We start from the raw sequence: 24,641 nt of genomic DNA, 5'->3' as shown, positions 1-24,641 counted from the left end.
GCCTTACTCTGGGCTGCTTGTGGTCCAGCTCTCTGGGATACAGGTCCTGCCACCAGCAGCCAAGGCCATGGACCGGGAGCTGTATCAGCAGCACCATGAGGATCCCGTTGAGGGTCCTCACAGCCCTCCTTAGAGGGGCGAGCACAGGGAATGAGCTGTTGGGGCAGACACCCAAGGGAGTCAAATGGCTCCAGCAAGTGCTCCGTGTGCTCCCAGCCCTTCTTGCTTAGCTTCAAAGAGAAGTGATGCTGGCAGGAGGAGAGGAAAGGAGCAGGGTCCTGTGCAGGCAGATTGGGATGCACCCAGATCCCCCCCGAGCTGAGATTTAGAGGTTTAGGAGCAGGTTTAGAGCAAAGACAGAAATGCTGACTTGGCCAGAGGGATAAGATCCATTGAGAGCTATTGATCACTCAAGTAAGCTCAGCTGTGACACAAACAGCTGCCTCAGCAGAAGGCCATTTCAGCCTGGCTTTGGGGAGAGGCTATAGAGGGACCGCAGGGCAGGGCAGGGCAGGGCAGGCAGCAGTGGGAACACAGCACCCTGCTCTCCTTGAGCCAGCTGCCTGCTCCCGGTGGCACCAGATAAGGGGTGCAAACACACACAAGGCAGGCGCCTGTTTGCAGCCCTGCCAAAGGAACAAGGAAGCATCCACTGCAGCGCAGTCAGGACAGACGCTGGAATGGGAAGGATTAAAACGTCTCACAGGACCTGGCGCGGCTCCCAGGGCCCTCTCTGGACACTGGCACAAGGGCAGCTCCTCCCTGAGGCTCAGGCTCTGCAGAGGCTCTCAGCTCCCCATCCCGTTTTCCCAGGAGGGCTTGTGCTGGAGCCAGCACCCAGCAGAGCACAGGTTCCCGTTTGTTCCCATGTTCCTGCGTATCCAGAGTGACAACTCCCAGGTAACGCAGCAGTGAACAGGCCTGCATGAAGGCACTACGAGCACGTCAGACCCAGCTGCTTCAGCTGATGTGCAGATCCCATGATCATCCCTTTTGCAGTGCAGGCAAGTGCAGGGGGAGCAGCAGGGAGAGCCAATGGAGCAGTGCAGGTCAAGGACAGGAGGGGTGACTTGGCCCCTCTGCTGAAGGAGCTCCCAGTGCCATTCCCTGCATGGCTCCGGAGCAGCGGAGCAGGGTCAGCTGCTGGCCATGCACAACTGCAGCTGCAGGCACTGCAACTGCAGGAGAGCAGCGTGAGCCCTTCCCTGCCCAAGCTGCCCCCGGAGCCTGGCTCAGGCTGTGCCCAGCAAGGACTCATTTGGGAGCCCCTGGGCCCATCCAGAGCTGGCTCCCTCCCAGCGAGGGCTCAGAGCACTGCCAGCAGGGCCTGGCCTCTCCTCTCCTGCCCGTGTCAGCCCCACAGCCACCTGAGTGACAACGCTGCAGCCTCCAGCCCCTGCTCCCACACAAGCCCCACAGCAGCACAAGCTGTTGCTGTTTGCAGAGTTACCATCAACCGGCACCCCAGGCCCCTGCCCGGTGCTCCCCATCGACCCAGCAGCATCTGTGCCTTCATCCCGCAGCAACAGCCCTCACTAAAGCATCTTTCTGCTCCTTACTGCCACTCTCCTCTCGCGTGTACTCTCAAGCATTCCTGGCTGCATTTCTCCCTGGCCATACTGCTGCCCCCAGCCCTTTACATGAATTGGGAAACACGGGAAACGTGCTGTTTCCCAGCAGGGATGTGACGGGAGCATCGGCCTCTCCCTGCTCTTGGATTTCAAACAAGGTTTCTGCAGCCCTCCCGAGCATCTGCTTTGTGCCTCTGTCACCTCCAGCACAGAACTGCTTTCTGACACCCACAGCACCGGGCTTTGGACCCCAATGTCCTTTCCTCACTCACATACACCTCAAGGCTGAGTGCAAGTCAGCTTAGCACAGAGGGAGTGGGTGCTAACCCCCTTTCTGCTTTGCTATCGCTGCCTGCGTATAGGTGCAGAGTCCACACACCCCTGCCATGGAGCTGTAAACCCAGCAGCTTGTTCAAGTGTTCAAGCCCAGCTTTAGGATTAGCAAGAGCTGAAATTCCACCCCCAGGGCCCTGGGCCAGCACAGGGGTAGTGCAGGGATGCTGCAGGGCACAGAGGTGACCGTCACCCCTTGTTCTCTCCCCTCACAGACCAGATCCCGTTATGCAACCGCTAAAAGGCAGCACAGCATCCAGAGTGGATCCAAGGACTTCGTTGGTTTGCCTTCCAGATCCCCATCCAGAGCGCTCCCAGCACCAGCTGTGCACCGTGGCTGCCTTCCCCACAGCCACTGCTTCCTGCAAGGGCAGGATAAGCGCTGAGCCTGCTGGAGAGCTGCAGCTCAGGCTCCCCCCTGCAAACACGCGCTGCTGGGCTGGCTCCCAGTGCAGCAGCTCAGGGGCTGCAAGCTCCTCATTCCTTCAACCAATGACTCCTGCTCTAATCCCAAGCGAGCGCCCTGGTCCCCTTGCCCACTCCCTTCAGCCCACGCTGGCTTTCCCCGCACAGCATCAGTGACACACACACACTGCTACACTGGGGGGATGGCTTCGCAGGTTTGGACCAGCCAGGCTGCCAGGGCATTGTGTAACGCTGCCGCTGCCCGAGCGCCATCAGAAAGAAGCCAAGGCAGGATGGGAGCCCAGCAGATGCCCCCCCTGCTGCCCCCGGAGCATCCCTTACCTCTGCCAGGAGCCCGCTCCCGCTGCAGCTCTTCCCTCCGCAGTCTCCCTGGCTCCCCGGTCCCCACTCGCCTTCCCTCTGCGCCACCTCCCGGTGTGATGTCAGCCCGGCCCGGCCTCCGCAGCCGCTCCATCACACCCCGCGGCTGCTTCCCTTCCCTTCCCTTCCCCACGGTTGCCACAGCGACAGGAGGGGGAATCCCGGCCCCTGGTCCTCCACCTCCCGGAGCCTCGCTTGGTATCATCCACTGCAGCGCTTCCTCAAGAGCCTGGAGACCAGGCAAAGGACACGGTGACAACGGGGAGCAGTGGCAGGCAAAGGCCAGGGACAGCTTCCTGGCTTAACCTGCCTGGAAGGGAGGGCAGAGGCAGCCATGGGAAGCAGGCCCAGGCAAAACAGGCGCTCACCTTATCCACAGCCATTCCCACCCATGTCCCTGGGGCTCCTTCCCCTTTCCACCCCCTCCATTCACTGCTCTCCACGAGTTCTTTGTTCCTCAGCCCCTCTGCGCTTTCCATCTCAGGGCTATGCCCATGTGCACCACGATACAAACTGTACAGACAGGGGCTTTGTGCTGCTTGCCCGCAGCAGGTGCCCCTTGCAGCCACTTCTCACTCTGAAATCAAAGTCAGAGATCAGGTATGGAGCAGAAGCGCACGCCCACCTTCAAACCAGACCCTCAGGAGTCGGTGGGCTCATTCTTACTCCCCACAAAGGTTTTCCTGCACTCCCCTTGTCACAGATGGCTCCAGCAGGAGGGGAGAAGGGCAGATACTGTATTTTTAGGACTGCAGCACATTTTTAATGGGAAGCAATGGCCCAGAGCTTCTCAGCCCTCCCCCATCCAAGAAGCTGCTGCTTTTCAGCAGAAATCTCTCTGCATTAGAGAACAGGTCACTTCCTCTATCAGGAAGAATTCAGTGTCCTATTTGATGCTGGTCCTTGGGCTATAAATAGGAATTTTCCCCTTTTATAGCTGCTGAATAATTGGGAGGCTGAAACACGAGCAGAGTTTTCAAAAGAGTGCCTGATAAGCAGCTTGCTGGAACGGAATGGGGGAACAGAAGGGAGCTGCAGCGCCTGCAGAGCAGCATGCGCGGAGGGAAGAGTCAAGGGCAGCTTGAGAGAGACGGGTCACAGAGCAGAGCCACCTACAGAGGATGGAGGATGGAGGTAAACAGCCTCCCCACAGCTCATCCCATGCTCCACACTTAGGTAAGCATCAAACAGAAGCAGCCCAGCTCAGAGGAGCCAGGATTCTTCCATCCCACGTACTGGAAAGCCAGGAGGAGCAGGCAGAACAGGTTTTTAAACAGCAGCAGGCAAGCAGTAGAGGACACAATCCCAAACCATGAGGAAGAGCCCGGCTTAACATCCATCAGCAAAAGAAATAAGGGAAGGACACCACAAACTTGCCTTCAACAGGGAGGGAATGCTAAGTGGAGGTACAGAGAGGTGCTAAACCCATCAGAGCACAGAAACAGGGTAAAGGGAGGCCAGGAACTGCTCTTGTTCCCTGTGTTAGAGCAGATTTTACCCTTGGTACTTCAAGAAGCACCAGTGGAGGGGAACAAAGAGACACAAGAAGCTACAAAAGGCAGAAAGCAACCAAGCAGAAGCAGAAGATAAAGCATGAGGGTTCCAGTTGCTGCAGGAGGAGAGAAGGAAATGACATCAGCTCCTGCATGCACTGGCAGCGTGAAGGGAAAGTAGAAAAGGTTTGGAATTCCATCCCTGAAAGAAGCTTTGGCCAGAAAGGGTCAGGATACAGAGTGCTTTCAGTGCCATGCCTGAAGAAACAGGAGAGAGCGAACCAGAAGACACCATTGCCATGGTGATAAAGCATTAGAACACATCCAGCAGGGAAGAGGAAGAAGAATTCCAAGCCACAGTTCCAACTGCCCAGAACATCCTCAAGAAAGGATCAGGCCCAGTGTTAGTTGCCTACAGTGGCATCCAGCTCCTCTCCCATAGCCTGCAGGGCAAAGAGGACACAGCAACAGGTACAAAAATGTAAAGGGGTTTTTATTCTTGATTCAGAGGTTAGACAAAGGCACCATTTGAGCTCAAAAGAAATGCAAAACCAGCCCCATTCAGTGTTAGCTCTGCAATCACCCCAGGAAAAAAAAGGCTCTTTTGCATTTCTCCAGCATTGTGAGAATTCCAGCTTGGTCACAGTGAAGCCACCCCATTGCCAAGGCAGGCACAGAGCCACAGCCCCTCTGCTCAGCCCAGAGCAGCCCCTGTGCCAGGGCTCAGGAATGCAGCAGAACAAGAACTTCCAGGAAAAGACCTGGCATCTTTTTTTTTTTTCCCCTTGGTCTTTCCATGAGTCATTTGTTCAGTTTGGTCCTTGCTGATAGGAAGAAAAAATCATAGCAGTGGCCTCAAGGTACTCAGGAGAGAAGCCTGGGACAGCATCTACCCCTCCCCTCCTCACAGGCCAGGGACCTGGTCCCTGCTGGGGATGTTTCACCCTATGCCATGGTTTTCCCTCCCCAGTCAGTGATTTGAAGGAGAAGCCCATCTCTTCACAAAGATTGTGCTGAATAAGGAATCCAACCAAAAGCCAACCAAATCAGCCCCCAAGCCCCTTGTCTACCACCTCCTTCCCTCCCCTCCCATGTCGTACCCCCCCTTCCCTGCTGCAATGGGTGCTGGAGCAGTGTGCAGCGTGTGGTGGTGTCTCATCTGCTTCGTGGAGTCACTCAGCTGGAATAAATGGGAACAAAAACATAGATTTAGGGAAAAAAATAAAGAAAACCCCCCAAGTAATCATGGTTTAAGGCAGGAAAAGGCTGTGAGCTGGATGCAAAGAGCACAAAGGGGGGAAAGAAGAGCGTAGAACACATTGTTCTTGCTGTGGAGGAAAACCATGGCCAGATCCAGGAATGTCAACTGCTTGGGAAGCCTTCCCTGGGTTAGAGCAGCGTGCAGGGAGCTGCAGCTCTGACTCTCTCAAGATGCTTTCAGCTGAAAGCTGCTTCCACTCAGACCTTCTTTATAGTCACACAGACACTGGGGCAGCTCTAACACACGCTCCCCTGGAGCCCCACAGTCCTATGCCACACACCAGCGCTGCCCTTTCTCTCTCCCCCCATCTAGAGGATCCCAGTGGACCCCGAGAGCTGCTGAGGAAACCAACACCATTCACTTCCAACCCCTGTCTCCCTGCAGCCACGTGCTTTCAAGAGCAACAAGTCAAGTGCTTTCAGTTCCCCATGATATTCCATTTACTGGAAGAGGTGCGTTTCCATGAAAAGGATGCCTGAAGACACAGAGTGATTCTCAGACAAAAAGAGCAGCTCCCAAGAGCAAAGGATTCCAGAGGATGGGGCATCCAGAGCGGACACACAGTCCCCAGAGCTCAGTGTGGGAGGGAGACAGCCCAACTCCCCCAAACAGGAGGGGACTCCACCACCAAATCACTCTGTAACACATGGAAGGCTAAAGGCCAAAGTCTCATCTGGGCCAGTCTGCACTGACAGCAGGGTCCTCCAGGCCAGGCTGGAGTGCCACATGGGCAAAGGGCACCGGCAGCCCTGCAGGGTCACCACAGAGCAGTATAATGGCACTAAGACACCGCACACGGTACCCTAACGGAGCAGCAGGATGTGCCCAAGGAACAAAGACTTTTCCATCAGCTCACAATGAAGGTCGCCGGCTCAAGGACTCATGAAGCCAGTGGTTAATAACGCTGTCTTGGGCCCTGAGAAAGCAGCTGTTTGGCAATAAGGCTTTATTTAGGCTGTGGGATCAGGAGCAGCTCAACACATCTTCATCTCCTTGGCCAAAGCCAAGGCAAGAGTGAAGAGATAAAGCCCATGTCTTTTTCTTGTCCTCAGATCACCACAGTGACTGTTAGGCTCTGACCAGAGACTTCCAGTTAAAGCAGAAAGCACCTCATATTTGCTAGATTAGGGCCCACAAATGAGAGGCTGAAACCTCCCCAGCTCTTACTCCCCCTCTTCTGCCCTAAAACCCCATCAGAATGGGAGGAAGATGGGCTGAGCTCTCAGGTAAACCTGCCCCACAGAGAATAACACCCCCAGAACCAAGACAAGCTCTCGGCCAGCCCTGAGCAGCAGCACTCAAACCGTCCCTCCCCAGATGACACGCACACAGAAAGCCCTTCACCGCTTCCTAAAGTAACCCTGTGTGTCATTGCCTACAGAGCATCACCTACCCAGCACCCAGGCCTGCTCCCCAACCTCCTGCTGGGGAGCAGCCAGGAGGAGCTGGAAGTTCAGCTCCTTCTAGAGTGAAATAAGCGCCTTTAGAGCCCGGGGATGCAAACCCCGCTCCCGGCAGCGGGTGCTCGGGCTCGCCGCGACCTCTAGAGGCCAAAGCTCCGGCATCCGCAGGCACACAGCTCCCGAGATACAGAGACCGTTAACAGCTCCTTTAATAGGGAATCAGCACAGCCCTGCCTTGGGCCGCGTCCCCTCCTCTTCTACTCTGCTCAGCTCCTCACCCTCCCTGGCCCCAGAGACAGAGATGGAGAGACAGAGAGAAAAGCGAGAGAGCTCCGTCCTGGGACAGAGCCCTAAATGAACATAACCAGGTCTTTACATGTTGCTTTCGAGAAGGCTGCCAGGATGCTGGCAAACACCACGTCAGGAGACTGGGAGGCATCCACGGCCGTGTGGATCCCACGCTTGCTGTAGTAGGACACCAGGGGGGAGGTCTGGGTGTGATAGGCCTTCAGGCGCGTCCTCAGGGCTGTTTCATTATCATCCGAACGGCGGATGAGGGGCTCTCCAGTGACCTGGGAGAAGCAAGGGGACAGTCTCCAGCTGGCTGCTGCCTGGCACGCTGCCCCATTCGCTCTGCAGCTCTCACAACCCGTGCTCCCCTCCTCCAAACACAGCCCTGAGCTGCAGGAGCGATGCCCGGGTCTGCAGGGGAGAGCAGGGCGAGCCCAGCGCAGCCAAAGCAGTCGCTGAAGACACGAGGGTTCAGCATCATGGCCATTCCCCCACACACCACTCTGCTTGCTAAAAGCAGCCAAAAGAGGCTTTAAGAGCAGGCTACAGTTGCTCCCCAGGAGGGAAACCAGTCACAACCCACTGCAGCTTCAGCTATGGACAGAGTCCTGCATGGCTCCATGGAACAGCCATGCCCTTCACTCATCCCATGCCGTCGCCTCAGGCTGCCCAGGCAGATCCCCACGCTCCCCAGAAAGCCAGGACAGGAGGCAGGAGAGAAGGAAAGCAATGAGGTTTTGTCCAGGGATGCTGCAAAGCAGCAGCTAAACCCAAAGCAAGGGAAGCTGCAGCCTGGGGAGCTCACATACATCGTCCTTCATGTGCTCTTTCGGGGGTCTGAACTCCTCGTGATAAGAGCGGCCGCTTGCTGGGTGAATCAGCCTGAGACAGAAAGCAAGAGTCAGCAAAGGACAAGCTCTCCTGAACCTCAGACTCAGCAGCATCTGAACATCTGCAAGAGCAGCCCCATCAGCCTCTCTGTGCTCAGAAAAAAAGCTCTTCTGGTTATTTCTGTACCAAGGGCCTCTTCAGGACCCTGAAAAAAGCAGCTGTGCTAAGAGATGGAGCTTTTGCTTTATGCTTTCCTGGGGAAGAGAGCCAGCTTCTGGAGATGGGAGGGTGACACCGGGCAAACAGGGGCCATCATGGACCACAACTGACCCCAGATAGGATGTTCAGCAGTGCTGAAATATAGAATCACAGAATCCCAGAGGGGTTTGGCCTTAAAGCTCCTCCAGCTCCAACCCCTGCCACGGGCAGGGACCCCTTCCACTGGAGCAGCTTGCTCCAAGCCCCTGTATCCAACCTGGCCTTGAGCACTGCCAGGGATGGGGCAGCCACAGCTTCCCTGGGCACCCTGTGCCAGCGCCTCAGCACCCTCACAGGGAAGAGCTTCTCTCTAAGAGCTCATCTCAGTCTCCCCTCGGGCAGGTTAAAGCCATTCCCCTTAGCCTGTCCCTGCATCCCTTGTCCCAAGCCCCTCTCCAGCTTTCCTGTAAACCCCCTTTAGATACTGGAAGACTGTTTTAAGGTGTCCCTGGAGCCTTCTCCTGCATAAAGGAGCAGCAACAGCTTCAGAAGAGCAAGAGCACAGCCTAAAGGCTGACCTGGGTCACCACACTCAGAGCAGGAAACCCCACATCCCGAGTGGGAGAAAAGGATTTACCGGCCGGTGATTCTCCGGATGAGCAAGGAGTCGGGAATGCTGAACTCGATGACTGAGTCCAGCTTCTCTCTCCTCTTGTCCAGGAGCTCATCCAGCTGCAACAGAAAGTACCCACCTCAGCAGGACAGCGGCAGAGGAGCTGGGGTCCAGGGAGGGAGGAGATGCTGGAGCAGCAGCTCACACGTACCATTTCCGCCTGCTTCACCGTGCGCGGGAAGCCGTCCAGGAGGAAGCCGTTCTTGCAGGGAGGGGAGTCCAGGTTGTTCTCGATCAGCTCCACCACCATGTCATCACTCACCTGGGAAGGAGGCACAGGAGGGATCTTAAAGGTCTTTCTCCACCCCAAGTGATTCTAGGACACCCCGATTTTACACACAGCCCCTCTACTCACACCGGGCTGTTTGAACAGGCATCCCTGGTGCCAGAAGACAGGAGCTAACAGGGTGGAAGCTGTGTGTTCAGACCTGAAGCACTCCCTGCCATGGGTGTCACCCACCACCAGGCGGCTACTGCCACATTCCACACCAGGGACTTGGACCAGTGCTACCACATCTCTGTTCCAAAGGTTGCTGGGTTTCAAGGAACACCAGCAGCCTGAAGGCAAACTCTGGAGATGAGGGAGGTCATGACATAACCTCTACTTCCTGCTACTGCGTACCTTCACCCACAGGGCCCTGCGGAAGCCAGGAAGGGTGAAGCAGTTGCTCATTGACTCATAAACCTGGTGTGAAGGTGAATGCCTTCAATGGCTGACAAGCTCTGCCCTGGCTGCCTGGTTTTTCCCCACATACCACCGAGATTAGCACCCTTTGGGAGGCACTAACAGGCACGGCAGCCCCAACAATAGCTGTTTATACAGGAGCTCTCCTCAGCAGAGCTGTTTTCTCCAACACCCACAACTGGGACCCAGCAGGATCAAGGACCAGGCTGTGCCAACACACAAACAAGCACCCTGGGATGGGAAGCGCTGGGGTGGGAGGAGTTTGGGGAAAGCACCAAGCCCCTTCTGTGCGTTCCTGATTACTGCCTTCAGAGAAAGGGGTTCTGCTTCCTAATCGAGCCCAAAGCCCGCTCCCTGAGGCCAAGTTATCACAGAGCCAGAGCATGGTGCTGGGCTGTACCTGCACAGCAGCCCTGTGGAGCTGCCCCGCACACACGTGGCAGATAGCACCAGCAGTGCCAGATAACAGCCCTATCTTTCATAACCAGCTGGGCTATTGCAGGCTCGGTGTTGCAACGCAAGCCTGGAGTGAAAGCTGGAGCTAGGCCACGCTGTCCTCCCAACCTGTGGCCTGCAAAGTCTCTGTGGGGGGCTGTAAGTCCATGAGCCAGCAGCAATGCCCAGGATCTGCCCCATACCCCTTTGTTTTGGAGCACATCACTGCAACTTGCTGTCCCTAATGACATATTTCAGTCATTTTGCCAAGCCCCTCAGAAAAGCAGTGTGTCAGAGGCCCCAGCTCTGTCCCCTGGGAATCCAAAGCATCTCTTGCACAGCATTACCCAGTGCCCACTGTATCTCAGCAACACCCCTGCATCTATTTTTGCATTACAGGCAAATGGCCTTCTTGCAGAGCTGGGACCCTCTGAACAAAGTCATCCAGCCCAGAGGAGCCCAGGAACGACGTGAAGCGAAACCAGAGCTACAAAGCCTGACTGTAACAGCCTGCAGCTCCAAGGAAAAAGCTTCACTTCAGTGCTGAGGAGCCAGAGAACCCCTTGCACCCAACCCGAGCACAAAGAGGGACACTGGCTGCTGGTAAGCAAGGAGCAACTGTGAAGAGGAAGGGCGTTTAGAGAGGGTGTTTACTCCTGCGGGATAATGAGAAGGGAAACCCCCGCCCTGCAATCTGCCTCCCTCCCCTTTTGTCACCGAGGCTTCTAATTACCAGGTGGATTTGGGCTGTTCCCATTCCAGCGCTGCCACCCGCCTCCCCTCCCACCACACCCCCGGTACCCACCAGCTTCCCGGCGTCCATCGTCTCCTTGAGGCGCTTGCCCAGGTCGGAGCCCGAGGCCACCATGGCCCGCAGCATGTCGCCGGTTGCTAGGTGGCACACGCAGTAGGTCTCTGCCAGCTTCGGGGCCTGCGGGAGGACACAGACACACCGGGGGGGTGCTCAGCGGGAGGGCTCCGAGGGGCTGAGGCCCAGGCAGGGGATGGAGCCCCAGCGCGGCCTTGCTCCCGCTCTGCGGCCGGCAACCACGTGGCAGGGCCCGCCGGCAGCGCCGGTGCCGGGGCCCGGATACCGGGTCCCCGCGGCCGCCCGTAGAGAGTGGACCGGGACAAAGAGCACGGGTACAGGCGCACGGCTGAGCCCGCAGCGGGAAGAGGCACGGAGCCCCCGGGTCGGGTCGGGTCGGGTCAGGCCGCCCGCCCCGCTGCCTCGGCGACAGACGCGAAGCCGGACACCGGCGTCACCCCAGAGCCGAGCGGGCCGCTCCCGCCGCCGCCCCGTTAACACCGCCCCCCGGTGCCCCCTCACCTGCGTGCCCTTGCCCGCACCGGGCGGGCCCAGCAGCACCGCGCGGATGCCCCGGCGGAGCCCCGGACCCGAGGCCTGCCCGCGGCCATCGCCCGGCTCAGAGGTATTTTGGGCTCTCTTCCCCTCCATGGTCCCTGTGCACACCATGACTGGCTGCAGGAGGGCTGGGGGTGAGCTGCCGGCGCGGGGTAGGGGGCTCGGTGGGGATCGGGGTGTCTGCTGGGGGCAGCCCCATCCCTGGATAAGGTGGGCGAGGGGTGGAGCATTCCTCAGAAGGGATGAAGGATGCTCCGAGGCAGCTCAGCCAATGGGGTGGCTGGGTTTGGTTGCCATGGCTATGGTTGGAAGGCAGAGCAAGGAGGGGGGTGCTGGGATACAACGGGTCCAGGGCCCGCCAAACACAGGGTCTGGGGGCCAGGGGCAGGCGGGGAGCTGGGGCAGGACAAGAGGCACGGCTGGGGCCACTCCATTCTCCTGCGCGACCTATGGGCAAAGCCTGTTTAAATGCTTTCTAAGGTAACTGCGGGAGGACGACACGGGGCTGCGTGGGGCTGCCGGGAAGCACAGCCGGGAGGGGGCTGAGGAGGGATGCCTGTGCTTGCTGAACGTTGGGAATGATGGCTCAGTGCCCCTCACCAACCCCTCGCCCTGCTTCTGCCCAGAGACCTCGGACCCCCAGCAACAACAACGCCTCGGGGTGCAGCGGGAGCTCAGCGTTCCTTGGGGACCCCCCCTGGCATTGTGCCTAGGCACTGGGAAGGAGGCATCGGACCTTGGGAGGGAGGGATAAGACCTTGGGAAGGAGGCATCAGACCCTGGTAAGGAGGGAATGTCTGTCTGTGGCATGGGCTGGCAGGAATGACCCACTTAAATGACATCATTTCTGTGCCAGCCGGGGGGGGGTGAAGGGCTGGTTGGTGATGGGCAGTGAAGGGCAAGGCTGGAGGAATCACTTTTCTTTCCCACGTACGAAGCTTTAAGAGCCTCAAACTCCATTTTTTTTACCCCGTTCCACATCTCTGGAATTCACTGGCAGTGCTTGCTCAATGCATGGCACCATCCGGCTGCTCCGGGTCAGCGTGGGCCTTCCCTAGTGCCGCTCCAGAGTGTTGTAAGGTCTCTGAAGGGGAGGAGATGCAGCTCTGATGTGAAACCTCTGTCTCCCACTCACTGCAGGTCAGGGAGACCTGTAAAAGCCCTGGAGCTGGACCTGGAGTGGGAATGTTCCATGTGAGCTTGCGCTGGGTCATCAGCTCCCTGCATTATGGGATGGGCTGGATCCAGGGGAGCCAAGTGTGTGAGCTTAAAGCTCAGTGTACGAGTCAGGAAACACCCTGCAGCTTAACTTGTCCCCTTGCTCCACACCCTGTCTCAAGGGAGGGAAATGAAACTGGAACCACAGCAGGGATCCAGACCATCCTCAGCGAGTGGCCTGTGCTGTGCTCTGTCAGGGTGCCTCTTTCCATGGGGCTGTGTGCCTGGGTCCATGAGACAGGAAAACCACAAGGGTCCTTCACCCCATGCAATGTACAGCAGATCCAGCTACATGCCAGAGCGTGATGGGACATGTCCTGGCATCTATAGGCCATCTGCTTTGCAGTGAGCTTGGCTTTGGTGCTAAACTTGCTTTGGGTTGGTGCCTGAGCTGCAAGGTCTGGAGCTCAGGGTGTACACTGGTGAAGCTTCTGGACCTTGCTTCTCGCATCCCTTTCCTTGTTTTCCCACTGCGTTGCATACTTAGACACTAAACCCTACTCGAGAAGGCCTCAAACTCACGTTACCGCACCTCAGCCATGAACGGGTACTTGAATGAGTCCAACTTCATGATGGTGGAGGAGGGCTTCACCACCAGAGACCTGCTGGAGAACCTCCTCGTGGAGCCGTGCCAGGCGGTGAGGGCCGATGCTCGCTGCTCCCTTGGCAGAGGTTGGCACGGGGGGGCCAGTGCTGCTCACTGCAGCTTTCCCCCAGGGTGCCCAGCAAGCCTTCTTCGTGGCAGACCTGGGGGACATCGTGAAGAAACACCTGCAGTTCCTGAAGGCCCTACCCCGGGTGAAGCCGTTCTTCCCTGTTAAGTGCAACAGCAGCGAAGGAGTGATTCGGCTGCTGGCGGAGCTGGGGACAGGCTTTGCCTGTACCAACAAGGTAGGGCTGTGGGAGAACAGCCTGGGGGAAGCATCCTTTGGGCATTTAACAGCTGGGCTTGGTCGTAAAGGTCTTTTCCAACCTGGTTGATTCTGTGATGAGAAAGCAGCAGGGTGCAGGTTTCTCCTCCCAACACAGCTCGGAAATCCATGGCCTCTCTGGTGGCTCAGGCTTGTTCCCTCTGACCCTCATTCCTGCCTCTGGAACTGGTGCCCTGGCTGGTGGCAAGGCAGGTCCCTGGGGGGCTGCTGCCAAAACCAGCCAACTCCTGGTGGCTTTCAAGCTCCCTGCGCCCTCCTGCAATAGCCAGATTCCAGGGAGGAACCAGAGCTGAGCTGCTTGTACACAGTTAAATGGTACCAGGAGGAGAAAGTGCAGGGTTGTGACAGGTCAGAGCAACGCTGCCACTGTCACCCTCGCTGCAGCTCGCAGGGGACACACGCACCAACCCCATACCTGCTAAACCCCCTCGTTTCCTCTCCTCCTCATCTCATTCCACTCATAGACATCCTGCTGCAACCTGCCCTTACCAGGACAAGGTCTGGCGTGATCCCTTTGAGCTCCTGTGGCTGTTCCCTGGCAAAGCCCAGGCTGCGATGCTGGCCCAGGGCTCAGCGAGGTGCCAACGTGTGTGTTGTGTCCCTGCAGGCAGAGATCGCACGGGTTCGGAGCATCGGAGTCCCCCCTGACAAGATCTTCTACAGCAGCCCTTGCAAGCAGGTTGCCCACATCAAGTATGCAGCGAGCCACGGGGTGCAGCTCATGGCCTTTGACAACGAGGTGGAGCTGAGCAAGGTGGCCCGGAGCCATCCTCAGGCTCGGTGGGTGTCCGGCAGCATCACTGCACGGGGGGAGCTGGTGTAGGAGCTATGGGGTGGCTGTGGGGTGATAGAGGGCCTGAAACCCCTCAGCACCGGGTGGCTTTGCTCTGCAGGATGTTGTTGGGTATCGCTGCTGATTCCAGCCCTTCTGCCCATCCGAGTATGGCATTTGGGACCACGCTCAAGTCCTGCAGGCACCTGCTGGAGATGGCGAAGGAGCAGGCTGTGGAGGTGGTTGGCATCAGGTACAGCGCGTGGTCCTTTATCCATAGGGACCGCATGGAGGTCCATGGAGCCATCAGCAGCTCTGGTGGGGAGAGAGGTGAAGGCAGGGACCTGGGGAGGTTGACCCTTGTGGGACCAGTTTGGGGCAGGTTTGGACCTCAGAGAGGATCTGGGGGGCTCTGAGGGGCTGGTCGGACACTCGGCATTGGGATGGTGTGTGGGACCCGGTGAGCGATGGTCCCAGCGCTGTGTCCCCTCCCGGCTCTCTGGGGACACAACCCCTGCTGACACAGGGGCTGTTCCTCAGCTTCCACCTCGGGAGCCATGGCCTGGAGCCTCAGGCCTTTGCTCAGGCTGTGGCTGCAGCACAACTGGCCTTTGACATGGGCACGGAGCTGGGCTTCCAGATGCACCTCCTGGACATCGGAGGCGGATTCCCTGGCACCGAGGACACCAGGGCCCGGTTCAAAGAGGTGCGTGGCTCCCGTGCCTGGGTCAGCAGGCAGAGAGTGGAGGGTGCCTGGGTCTGGCTCCTGCAGAGGGGCTGAGCTAACCCAGGGGGTACATTTTATCATGGAGTCATGGAATGGTCTGGGTTGGAAGGGACCTTAAAGCTCATCCAGCTCCCCGGGCAGGGACCCCTTCCACTGGAGCAGCTTGCTCCAAGCCCCTGTGTCCAACCTGGCCTTGAGCACTGCCAGGGATGGGGCAGCCACAGCTTCCCTGGGCACCCTGTGCCAGCGCCTCAGCACCCTCACAGGGAAGAGCTTCCTCATCTCCAGCCTGAACCTGCCCTGTTCCGGTTTGCTCCCATCACCCATCGCCTCCCTCCCCTCCAGATGGCTGCTGTGATAAACTCTGCCCTGGACTCGTACTTCCCGGACGGCCGCGGAGTGGAGATCATGGCCCAGCCAGGGCGATTCTACGTCACCTCTGCCTTCACCCTGGCTGCCACCATCACTGACAGGGAGGAGGCCCCCATGGAGCATCCCGGCTCTGACAGTGGCTGGGATGGGACCAGCCCCGCCGAGTGCCCGAGCCCTCCTGAGCCCTCTCCCTGCTCCTCTCCAGAGGACTCTGCCAACAAGAAGAGCCTCGTCTATCACCTCAGCGACGGCATCTACGGCGCCTTCAGCTGCCTCCTGTTTGACAGCCCCTGCCCCACACCTCAGCTGCCCAAGGTGAGGTCCCTCGCTGTGGGTGACATCGAGCCCAGCCCTCCTCTGTGCCCCCGGGCTCCATAGCAGAGGGGAGCCGGAGTCCCGGGGCTGATGCTGCCCTGATGAACCAGCAGAGCTGCAGCCTGTCCCTGGGCTCCCGGGGTGGGTGGTGATGAACCAGGTCCCTGTGGCTCCGCGATGGCCTCATTCCCAATGGATACCCCATCGTTTCCCTGCAGAGACCCTGCCCTGACCACCCCTCGCACAGCAGCAGCCTCCACGGCCCCCTTGGCCATGCAGACGACCGCCTGGCCGATGGCCTGGCCCTGCCCCAGCTGCAGGTCGGGGACTGGCTCGTTTTTGAGGACATGGGTGCCTACAGCATCAGCACGGCCCCCCCGGGGCGGCCCCAGCCCCACATCACCTACGCCATGTCCCGCATGGCCTGGTAAGAGGGACATCACCCTGCATGTCCTGCATGAGCAGGGTGCTGGGGATGGGGTGTATCCCATGGGAAACACCGCCTTGATTTCCACCTGGGCTCTTTGCCCAAGGGAAGGGGTCAAATCTGAGCACCAGAAGCTGGGAAAAGCTGGTTTCAGAGGCAAAACTCCTCTGGTTTTTAAGCCTTGACAGGCTTGAAGCAGTTTGTTGCTGGGGAAACCACCTCTGGCTTCAGGGGGACAAGGGAGCCCCTGAGCTCCCCCGTTCCCAGCCCTATCCTGCAGCATTCCGGAGGGGCTGCTCTCTCCCGCAGGAAAACCGTCCAGCTCTTCCTTGGGAAGCCACCACAACCCGGAGACGACCACGAGAGCATCTGCACCCCGCTGTCCTGCGGCTGGGAGATGGCAGAGTCCCTCTGTGTCACCCCGGTCTTTGCTCCAGCCGGGATCATCTGAGCCCCGGGAGCACGGGACGCATCCTGCCCGCCGCCGGCATCGCCCCGTGGTGAGGTCTTTGAAGCCTGTGCCATAAAGCCTGTTTCTCCTGCCCGTGTGCTGTGTGTGCCGCCGGGGCAGCAATGGGGCCGAGCAGGTTTGGGCTCTGGGAGTTAGGGAATTACCGGTTGTCCAGAGCTTCCGAGGAGGCGTTTCCCAAGCGCGGGTGGCCGGGAATCAGGCTGCAATAGGCAGCTGGGTGCTGCGCTCGTAGGGAAGGTGGGGCTGTGCCCCCAAACCTTGGACACTGCTGGGGTATGGGGATAGGGTGGGTGAGTGCCAGGCGGGGGGTGCTATGGGGGGGACTTGGGGCTCCCACCCTCATCCCTGAGCTCTTGGCAGCCCTGATGGAGGGCTCTGCCCTGGGAGGGGGGGTCCTGCAGAGAACTCAAACTGCCGGAGAACAGGGACACGGAGAGAGCCCAGGGACTGGGAGCACTGGGGGCACTGAGGGGGGCCTGAAGTGTGGGGATGGGGCACACTGGGAGCACTGGGACTACTGGGAGCACTGGGAGCATTGGGAGCATTGGGAGCACTGGGACTATTGGGAGCACTGGGAGCACTGGGAGCATTGGGAGCACTGGGAGCACTGGGACTACTGGGAGCACTGGGAGCACTGGGAGCATTGGGAGCATTGGGAGCACTGGGAGCACTGGAAGCATCGGGAGCACTGGGAGCACTGGGAACATTGAGGGCACTGGGAGCATGGGGAGCATTGGGAGCACCAGGAGCACCGGGAGCACTGGGAGCACTGGAAGCACTGGGAGCACTGGGAGCATTCAGAGCACCGGGAGCACTTGGAGCACCGGGAGCATCGGGAGCACTGGGAGCACTGGGAGCACCGAGAGCACCGGGAGCACTGGGAGCACTGGGAGCACCGGGAGCACTGGGATTACTGGGAGCACTGGGAGCACCGAGAGCACTGGGAGCACCGGGAGCACTGGGAGCACCGGAAGCACCGGGAGCACTGGGAGCACCGGAAGCACCGGGAGCACTGGGAGCACCGGGAGCACTGGGAGCACCGGGAGCACTGGGAGCATTGGGAGCACCGGGAGCGCCGGGAGCACTGGGAGCATTGGGAACACCGGGAGCACTGGGAGCACTGGGAGCACCGGGAGCACTGGGAGCATTGGGAACACCGGGAGCACTGGGAGCACTGGGAGCACCGGGAGCACTGGGAGCATCGGGAGCACCGGGAGCACCGGGAGCACTGGGAGCATTGGGAGCACCGGGAGCACTGGGACAGCCTCTGAGGCAGCCGCAGCGGCCGGCAGGGGGCACTGGGGCGCGGCGGGCGGTCTGTCCTCCGCGCCGCCAGGGGCGCTCTACCGGGACAGGCTGCTCTTGCCTCTGGTTCATCTCCTCTCCCTGGCTCCGCCGGAGCCTCCCAGCCGTAAAGCGCGGGGCGGGTGTCGCGGTTGCGGTGGCGCTTGACGGCGGGCAGCGTCGTGAAAGGCCCGTGAAGGACGACGACGGCGGCGGCGGCGGCGGCCCGGTCGTGCCCCGGAGGTGTTCCCGTCTTGGAGCCATGCCGTTCTGGGACCTGCAGCAGCAGCTGGGCATCGATGTGGACCGGTGGCTGCTCCGGCAGAGCATGCCGCAGCCTCACGGCAACGCCGGCGCCTGTCACGCCTTCGAGCGGGAGTGGGTGGAGTGCGGGCACGGCCTGGGCCAGACCCGCGCCCGCCGCGAGTGCCAGCCCGAGTACGAGGACTTCATGGAGTGCATGCACCGGACCAAGCTGGTGAGTGCCGCCGGGGCCGAGCCCCCTTCCGCGGGGGGGCTGTGGGCTTTGCGGGCCCCTTGCTGCGCTCCCCCCCCGCCCCTCCAGTGCTCAGCAGCGGTGGGGAAGCTGCCGTTCCCCTGCGGGCTGGAACCCGGTCATTAGCAGTATTAAACCGTGTTGTAACAGCCTGGAAGTGTTGCAGGGGCTGAGCCCCAGGGCGGGGGGGGGGGCTCTGCATGCGCACAGCTTTGGGGACCCTTCAGTGCTTCCCCCCACCCCGTGTGTGTCCTCGGCCAGGCTGCGAGGCTGAAAACCATCCTGGAGCAGCGGGACAAGATGATCAGGGAAGGGAAGTACACCCCCCCCGACTACCACAAGGGCAAGGAAGACCCGCGGCCGTGATCCATAGGGATGTGGCTCCGCGGGGAGGCGTCGACGTGGGATTCCTGCGGGAAGAAAAGCCACGGCGCAGGCGGGTGATGCTGTGGGGCTCCTGCTGAAGGGGAGGGACACCGCAGCGGGCACCTCTTGGGCCAGTAAATGTCTCCTTCCCAACAGCCCTTGACTCTGTCTTGGCTTTATTTACCGAGTGAAGCACAGCTCAAGGGGCTGTGCTGGGGAGGTCCTGAGACATCCCAAACCCCTGCAGTGGTGGGGACCTGCCCTGGAGGGGGTCAGATGCTCCTGGAGCAGGGGACCTGGTGCCTTTGTGCTTCCAGCCCTGCGCTGACTGCAGGAAAACCACGAGGAGTCAACTGGAAGTAAAAATCCCACCACCTCTCCAAGCTTGTCCTGCAAAACCTCATCTAAAACCCACCAGCACGCAGGACTGGTGTGTACTGGGCTCCTTCCAGTCACTCGCCAGGCACTGGAGTGGTGGATGAGGGGAAAACCTGGTACAAGTAGTTCATTCCCACTGGGATTCAGAGCAGTAGTGGGTGGATTTAGTTTCTCTCCTGCCCTTCCAAGGTGGTGGTGCGGGCTTTGCTTTGGGATCCTGTGTCAGTGGGATCCACTTGGCACATTTGTACCTCCCCAAGGCAGATGTTTCCCCCATTCCCTCCAAATCCAGCCTGGATTTGTAAGGGCATTAAAGCAGGTGAGTCCCTGGAAGAGGAGAGGGGAGTGCTCTGAGCTTTAATCCATGGTTTTAATACTGGTGATTGTGGGTTTAATGCTTAATCTTTGATGCAGGTTTTGAGCTCCCTGATCCTCACAAAGCCCCACCCTGGGATGACCAGCTCTGTCCCTTGCTGGTGCTGCTGGTCTCTGCCTCCTGCCCTGCTAATTCATGCCTTTCTCCATGGATCATCCCTTTGGACACACACCTCTGTCTCCAGCTGGGAAATGGCCCCTCTCAGGGGCTGTGGCAGAGCTCCTGGCTCTCCAGGCACCCTGTGAATGATTAACCAGGTGGGGGAAGAGCCACTGGTTCCAGGAGAGCTGGAAATCAGCCTAAAATCCTGCAATGGTTTGGGTTGAAGGGGCCTTAAAGCTCATCCAGCTCCAACCCCTGCCACGGGCAGGGACCCCTTCCACTAGAGCAGCTTGCTCCAAGCCCCTGTGTCCAACCTGGCCTTGAACACTGCCAGGGATGGGGCAGCCACAGCTTCTCTGGGCACCCTGTGCCAGCGCCTCAGCACCCTCACAGGGAAGAGCTTCTGCCTAAGAGCTCATCTCAGTCTCCCCTCTGGCAGGTTCAAGCCATTCCCCTTGGCCTGTCCCTACATCCCTTGTCCCAAGCCCCTCTCCAGCTTTCCTGCAGCCCCTTCAGGCACTGGAGCTGCTCTCAGGTCTCCCCTTCAGGAGCCTTCTCTTCTCCAGGCTGCCCCAGCCCAGCTCTCTCAGCCTGGCTCTAGAGCAGAGCTGCTCCAGCCCTCACAGCAGCTCTGTGGCCTCCTCTGGCCTCGCTCCAGCAGCTCCACGTCCCTCTTCTGTTGGGGTCCCCAGTGCTCAACGCAAAGAAAACCTCAGAATTGGAGGGTTTGACTTGAAGGTATCAGTTCAGGTGGACTGTGCCAGGAGTGAGCAGCCAAGATCTCCCAGTGGGACCCTTCCCTGGCCACAGAGCAGGTGCTCTCAGGCCTTGACCTGCATCTCCTGCAAGTGGGAAGACTCCAGGCACAGCCCCTTGAAGAGCTGCACTGGCAGGTTCCTCCCTTCCCCCATTCCCAGATGGATCCATTGCTCCAGCCCAGATGGGTTCCTTGCGTTGGGGCTGATTCATGCCTGCATGTGGAAACATTCCCCCCGGTTGGGGCAGTGCTGGGGGGGGGGGGGGGGGCAGCAGCCACAATCCCAACTGCAATCCAGGTTGGGATGCTCTGAGCTGGAGGCACATCTGAGCCCCAGGACTGGCTCCTCCCTGCTCCTCCCTTTGCCTGGGATACAGTTGGAATGCTGCCACCCCAGCCCTTGGCTCCGGGGTGGGGGGTTCTTTGCAGCAGGGGTGCCCATGAGGAGGCTTCGGGGAGGGGGAGAGGTCAGCGGGGCTGGGGCTGTGCCCATGGGGGACCCAGGGACCAACGTCACACCCCTGGGAAGCACAGTGTGGGGCTGAGCTGTGCAGGTGCAGAGGGAAGCACCCACATTCCAAAGCTGCCATTCCCATGGGGTTCACCCGAGGATGGGAATTTGGGGAGTGGGAGGTCAAATCTTTGGGACTCTGGGTGCATGCACCCCAACCACTGCAACGGCTCATTAGGGCTGGTGTTAATCACCCTCCCCTTCGGCAGTGGCGTGTTGTGCAGCTTCGCTGTAATGGCTGTGGACACTTGGCCCGTGGCAGCATCCATGGGAAAGGCTGGGAAGGGCAATGCTGCTTTTCCAAGGAGAAGGAGAAAGCTGCAGTGGAGTGATCCAGGCCATGGGGCTGAATCGTCCTGAGTGGCTCTTTAGAGCCATCAAAACCTGATTGTTCTGGCAGAGGCTGTTAAGGCAGGCGGGGATGGCCGGGGCTGGGACCAGCGGGGCTGGCTGCTGGAGTTAAAAGCTCCAGGAGAGATTTCGGCTGATAAAGAGAATAATGAAAGAGCTGCTGAAAACAATCGGATTCCTGGAGAGAGAAAACAGCCACCGCGGCAGGAGCCTGGGCAGCAGCCATGGGGACAGGGCTGAGCATCCTGCCCGCCTTCACACAGAGCAGCCTCTGCTTCCCAGTGTTGATCCCCACGGGGCTGCAGCATCCAAGATCCTGCAGCAGATCCAAGTTTCCAGTTTCCTGGCTGCCTTTTGGTTGGTTTTCTGCACCCAGCTCCCCCATTCCCATTGTCCCATTGCCCTCTGGGAACAGGAGCTGGGCTCTGAGCGAGTCCCCCTCTCCTGCAGCTGCAGCAGCATGTGCAGCTCCTCTGCCTCGGAGAGGGGGAGCAAACGGCTCTTGGGAGATGAATAATTGATCAAAAGTCAAGGGAAAAGGCACATTCCATCTCTGGGCTTGGGGGGGATTTAACGAGGGACAGAGGATGGATCCTGGATCATTTCCCTGTGCCGCTGCGGGTGCAAAGGGAGACCCCAGGGTCCCACCGTACAGCACAGGAATGGGAGGATGAAACGATTCCGGGAGGTAGGACCTCCACTGCACATCCCCCGTGCCTCCCAGGATAGCAATTCCCATCTCCACAAACCATCGCAGGATCTGAACCCTCATTCACAGCACCAACAATCCGGTGCCACCAGTGCTGGGGGCGGATTCTGGGACGCACGTTCCGGGTGTGAAATCCACAGCAGCTGGAGCCGGAGCTGTGTCCCGGCTGCTCCTCGGGGCTCAGCGCAACCGGAATTGGGCTGCTTCGCTCCCAGGGCACCGCGAGGGACGAGGCCGGAGCTGGGCCGTGGCGCCGCGGTGACCAAGGGACGTGTCACCGCCAGCCAGCGCCGGGCGTGCGGTGAGCAGGGTGTGAGGAGCAGCAGTGCTGCCCCGAACGGGGTCACCGGGGAGTCCTGCCCATTGCCCTGCCGAGCGCTGGGGCTGAGCCGCCCAACCCGTCCGGGAGCTCTGGGATGGCGCAGGCAGCGTCTGCTCCTGGGGCACATTCCTCCTCCCAGCACGCCTGAGGCTGCTGCTCCAGCGGGATGAGCCCCTGTGGCTCTTGGGGATGGTGGGATCTGGGATCCACTTGTAGGATCCCAGAGTGTTTTGAGTTGGAAGGGACCTTAAAGCTCCTCCAGCTCCAACTCCTGCCACGGGTGGGGACCCCTTCCACTAGAGCAGCTTGCTCCAAGCCCCTGTGTCCAACCTGGCCTTGAACACTGCCAGGGATGGGGCAGCCACAGCTTCTCTGGGCACTTGAGCACAGCGGTTGCATTTATCCATCAGTGCCAGCTCTGGACTCCACAAGGGTGCACATGAGGGGAGAGAAGACAAAGCTGTGCAGGGGCAGTGGGGCTGATGCTGGCCCAAGAGAGCACTGGTTTCCAGTGTATCCCTTATTTCCACAGTGCCCAGCATTAGCCTGTCCTGGCCACAGCGTTGCCGGGGCTCCTGAGCGCCTTGTGCCCTCATCCCAAGCCAGTGCTCACGTCTTTGAGGCCTTGACTCCCACGACTCCCACATCCCAATGACTGAGTGCTTCCTCCTGCTCTGCATTCCCCATGCCTGGATCCGGCCAGGCAGGGCTGCAGGGCAACACGTGCTCCTTTAGAGCCACGTCCCAAGTGTCCACGAGTGTCACCACACCCCGCGCCGTGTCCTGCGCTGCGGCACACCCCGGCGCTGGAGGTGCTCGTGGAAACAGCCGCCGGGAAGCCGGGAGACGCTTTGGGATGAGATCTGAAAACTGGGGGGGGAGAGGTGCCCGTGGGGCTGCCGGGACCCCGGGCGGACCGGGGCGACGAGCTCGGCTCGGCCTGGGGCCGTGGCCCGGCGCAGCCGCTCCCCGGGTCCCGCCGCCGGTGCGGGGAGCTTGGCTGTGCCGTCGGCCGGAGCGGTTTATCCTGCTCCGCTCCTGCGGGGCGGCCGGGGCTGTCCTGCAGCTCCAGCACCCCCGGGGGCTCCTGCTGGTGACCCTGCCTGCACCTCGGCTGCTGCTGGGACTGAGTCGGCTGGGGCTCGGATGCCTCCTGGCCCCGCAGGTGAGGCCCTGGGCAGCGCACGGTGTTCCCAGCGCCGCGCTCTGCCCTTTCCAGCCTTTTCCAGGCTCTTTTATCCCGGTCGTGTTCTCCCACCCGCGCCGCGCTCCCTGCACGGCTGCTGGCCCCGATCGATGGTGTTCTCATTACCCTGGGCCTAGAGGGCATCCGGAGGATGGGGTGGAAGGGGAGGTTATGGGGAGGCAATGGGGTGCCCGGGGAAGGGGCCGGGGGGGGAGCCGCTGTGTGGGTTATGGGAGGCTGATGGGTGGTTTGGGGGGGTCCGTGAGCAATGGGGGTGCGGGGTGAGGTAGGGGCAGCCCGGGGAGTGACGGGCACCGGGGTCAGGGAGAGCCGGGGGGGGACCCGGGCAGTCGGGTACCGGTGCCCTGCGCTGCGCTGGGCGGGAGGCGGCCGGGACCCCCCCGCCGCTCCGTTGCCGCCCCGGTGGGCAGGGCCGGGGGAGGCGCCGCGGCGGCGGGAGCGCTCGGCGGGGCCGGGAACGGGACCGGGAGCGGCTGCGGGGCCGGGAGCGCCGCGTCCTGCCCGCGCCGAGCCGCCGGGGCCGGGGCCGGGGCCGGGGCCGGGGCTGGAGCATCGGCGGGGGGTGAGCGGGGCCGGGATTGCGGGAGCAGCGGCGCGCACACCGGGAAGGGCGGCGGATGGAGCGGGGATGGGCAGGAGAGGAGCGGGGGATGGAGCGGGAAGGGCAGGAGATAGGGATGGAGCGGGGAAAGGCGGCGGATGGGGATAGGGATGGAGCGGGGGGGGCAGCAGCCGCCGGCTCTGTGCTGGGGCTGCGCGCACCGGACGATGCTCCGGGGGCAGACATAGGACGGCGGGGGGGGGGGGGGGGGGGGGGGGGGGGGGGGGCGGGCCAGCGCCGTGTGCCCCGCAGCGCCGTGCCCGCACCCGCTGCTCCCGCACCTGCTGCAGCCCCAGCCCCGCACCCCCGGCCCTGCCTCCCCCTGGGGGGCACCGAAACCCTCTTCCCCCCCCCCCCCGGGCCCTCATCCTGCCCCCATCCCCCCCATGCCCCCCAAAAGCAGGGCGAGGGCTGAGCCCCCCTCGGTGTCGGGGCTGCCGGGGAGGGGGGGGGGGGGTTGGGCCGCGGTTCCTTTTTTGCAGCTTTTCAATGGGGGGTGAATGACTCATGGAATCCTTTCTGCCTCCCTCCCGACGGGTTTTTGGGTCTCTTTGTTCCTGTTTTGCCGATTAAAATGATGCTCATCGGGAAGGGCTCGGCGCGATGGAGGCGGCTCCTGT

General features: G+C 60.6%; 3 protein-coding genes across 5 annotated transcripts; 2 read left to right on the top strand and 1 right to left on the bottom strand.

Moving 5' to 3' along the window:
- Window positions 1–4,655: 4,655 nt before the first annotated feature.
- Window positions 4,656–11,387, bottom strand: AK2 (adenylate kinase 2). The gene is made up of 7 exons (XM_057412572.1): window positions 11,291–11,387; window positions 10,766–10,891; window positions 8,992–9,102; window positions 8,805–8,899; window positions 7,948–8,020; window positions 7,224–7,419; window positions 4,656–5,363 (listed from the first exon to the last, which is right to left on the bottom strand). The coding sequence occupies exons 2-7, from the start codon at window positions 10,838–10,840 to the stop codon at window positions 5,356–5,358; spliced, it is 558 nt and encodes a 185-aa protein (XP_057268555.1). The 5' UTR covers window positions 10,841–10,891; window positions 11,291–11,387; the 3' UTR covers window positions 4,656–5,355.
- Window positions 11,388–11,651: 264 nt separating this feature from the next.
- AZIN2 (antizyme inhibitor 2) lies at window positions 11,652–16,633 on the top strand. Of its 3 annotated transcripts, XM_057412569.1 has the most exons (10): window positions 11,652–11,806; window positions 11,953–12,108; window positions 13,032–13,182; window positions 13,262–13,435; window positions 14,084–14,256; window positions 14,370–14,501; window positions 14,789–14,954; window positions 15,321–15,662; window positions 15,881–16,089; window positions 16,399–16,633. In XM_057412569.1, exons 3-10 carry the CDS (start codon window positions 13,084–13,086, stop codon window positions 16,538–16,540), a joined length of 1,437 nt encoding a protein of 478 aa, XP_057268552.1. In that variant the 5' UTR covers window positions 11,652–11,806; window positions 11,953–12,108; window positions 13,032–13,083; the 3' UTR covers window positions 16,541–16,633. The 3 variants fall into 3 exon arrangements, with proteins under 3 accessions (XP_057268552.1, XP_057268554.1, XP_057268553.1); XM_057412571.1 differs by lacking the exon at window positions 15,881–16,089; XM_057412570.1 differs by lacking the exon at window positions 11,953–12,108 and having other exon boundaries at window positions 11,699–11,806.
- Window positions 16,634–18,107: 1,474 nt separating this feature from the next.
- On the top strand, window positions 18,108–18,862 carry NDUFS5 (NADH:ubiquinone oxidoreductase subunit S5). Its single transcript, XM_057412565.1, has 2 exons — window positions 18,108–18,323; window positions 18,603–18,862. Exons 1-2 carry the CDS (start codon window positions 18,108–18,110, stop codon window positions 18,705–18,707), a joined length of 321 nt encoding a protein of 106 aa, XP_057268548.1. The 3' UTR covers window positions 18,708–18,862.
- Window positions 18,863–24,641: the final 5,779 nt, after the last annotated feature.

Source organism: Pezoporus wallicus, unplaced genomic scaffold (genome assembly GCF_028554395.1).
Source record: "Pezoporus wallicus isolate ANWC-B61680 ecotype Strahan unplaced genomic scaffold, APGP_CSIRO_Pwel_v1 contig_12604, whole genome shotgun sequence".
In the NCBI taxonomy this organism is placed as follows: Eukaryota; Metazoa; Chordata; class Aves; order Psittaciformes; family Psittacidae; genus Pezoporus; species Pezoporus wallicus.
Note: the sequence above shows the minus strand (reverse complement) of the source record. Positions and strands in the feature narration are given on the sequence as shown.

Bases quoted from the DNA above. Each gene is read 5' to 3' on its own strand.
- AK2 (XM_057412572.1), bottom strand. From the start codon at position 10,840: ATGCTGCGGGCCATGGTGGCCTCGGGCTCCGACCTGGGCAAGCGCCTC. The intron at 8,900-8,991 runs GTACGTGTGAGC...TTTCTGTTGCAG, and splicing joins CGGTGAAGCAGGCGGAAATG to CTGGATGAGCTCCTGGACAA. The intron at 8,021-8,804 runs GTAAATCCTTTT...TTTCTGTCTCAG, and splicing joins ATCCGGAGAATCACCGGCCG to GCTGATTCACCCAGCAAGCG.
- NDUFS5 (XM_057412565.1), top strand. From the start codon at position 18,108: ATGCCGTTCTGGGACCTGCAGCAGCAGCTGGGCATCGATGTGGACCGG. The intron at 18,324-18,602 runs GTGAGTGCCGCC...GTCCTCGGCCAG, and splicing joins GCATGCACCGGACCAAGCTG to GCTGCGAGGCTGAAAACCAT.
- AZIN2 (XM_057412569.1), top strand. From the start codon at position 13,084: ATGAACGGGTACTTGAATGAGTCCAACTTCATGATGGTGGAGGAGGGC. The intron at 15,663-15,880 runs GTGAGGTCCCTC...GTTTCCCTGCAG, and splicing joins CCACACCTCAGCTGCCCAAG to AGACCCTGCCCTGACCACCC. The intron at 16,090-16,398 runs GTAAGAGGGACA...TCTCTCCCGCAG, and splicing joins GCCATGTCCCGCATGGCCTG to GAAAACCGTCCAGCTCTTCC.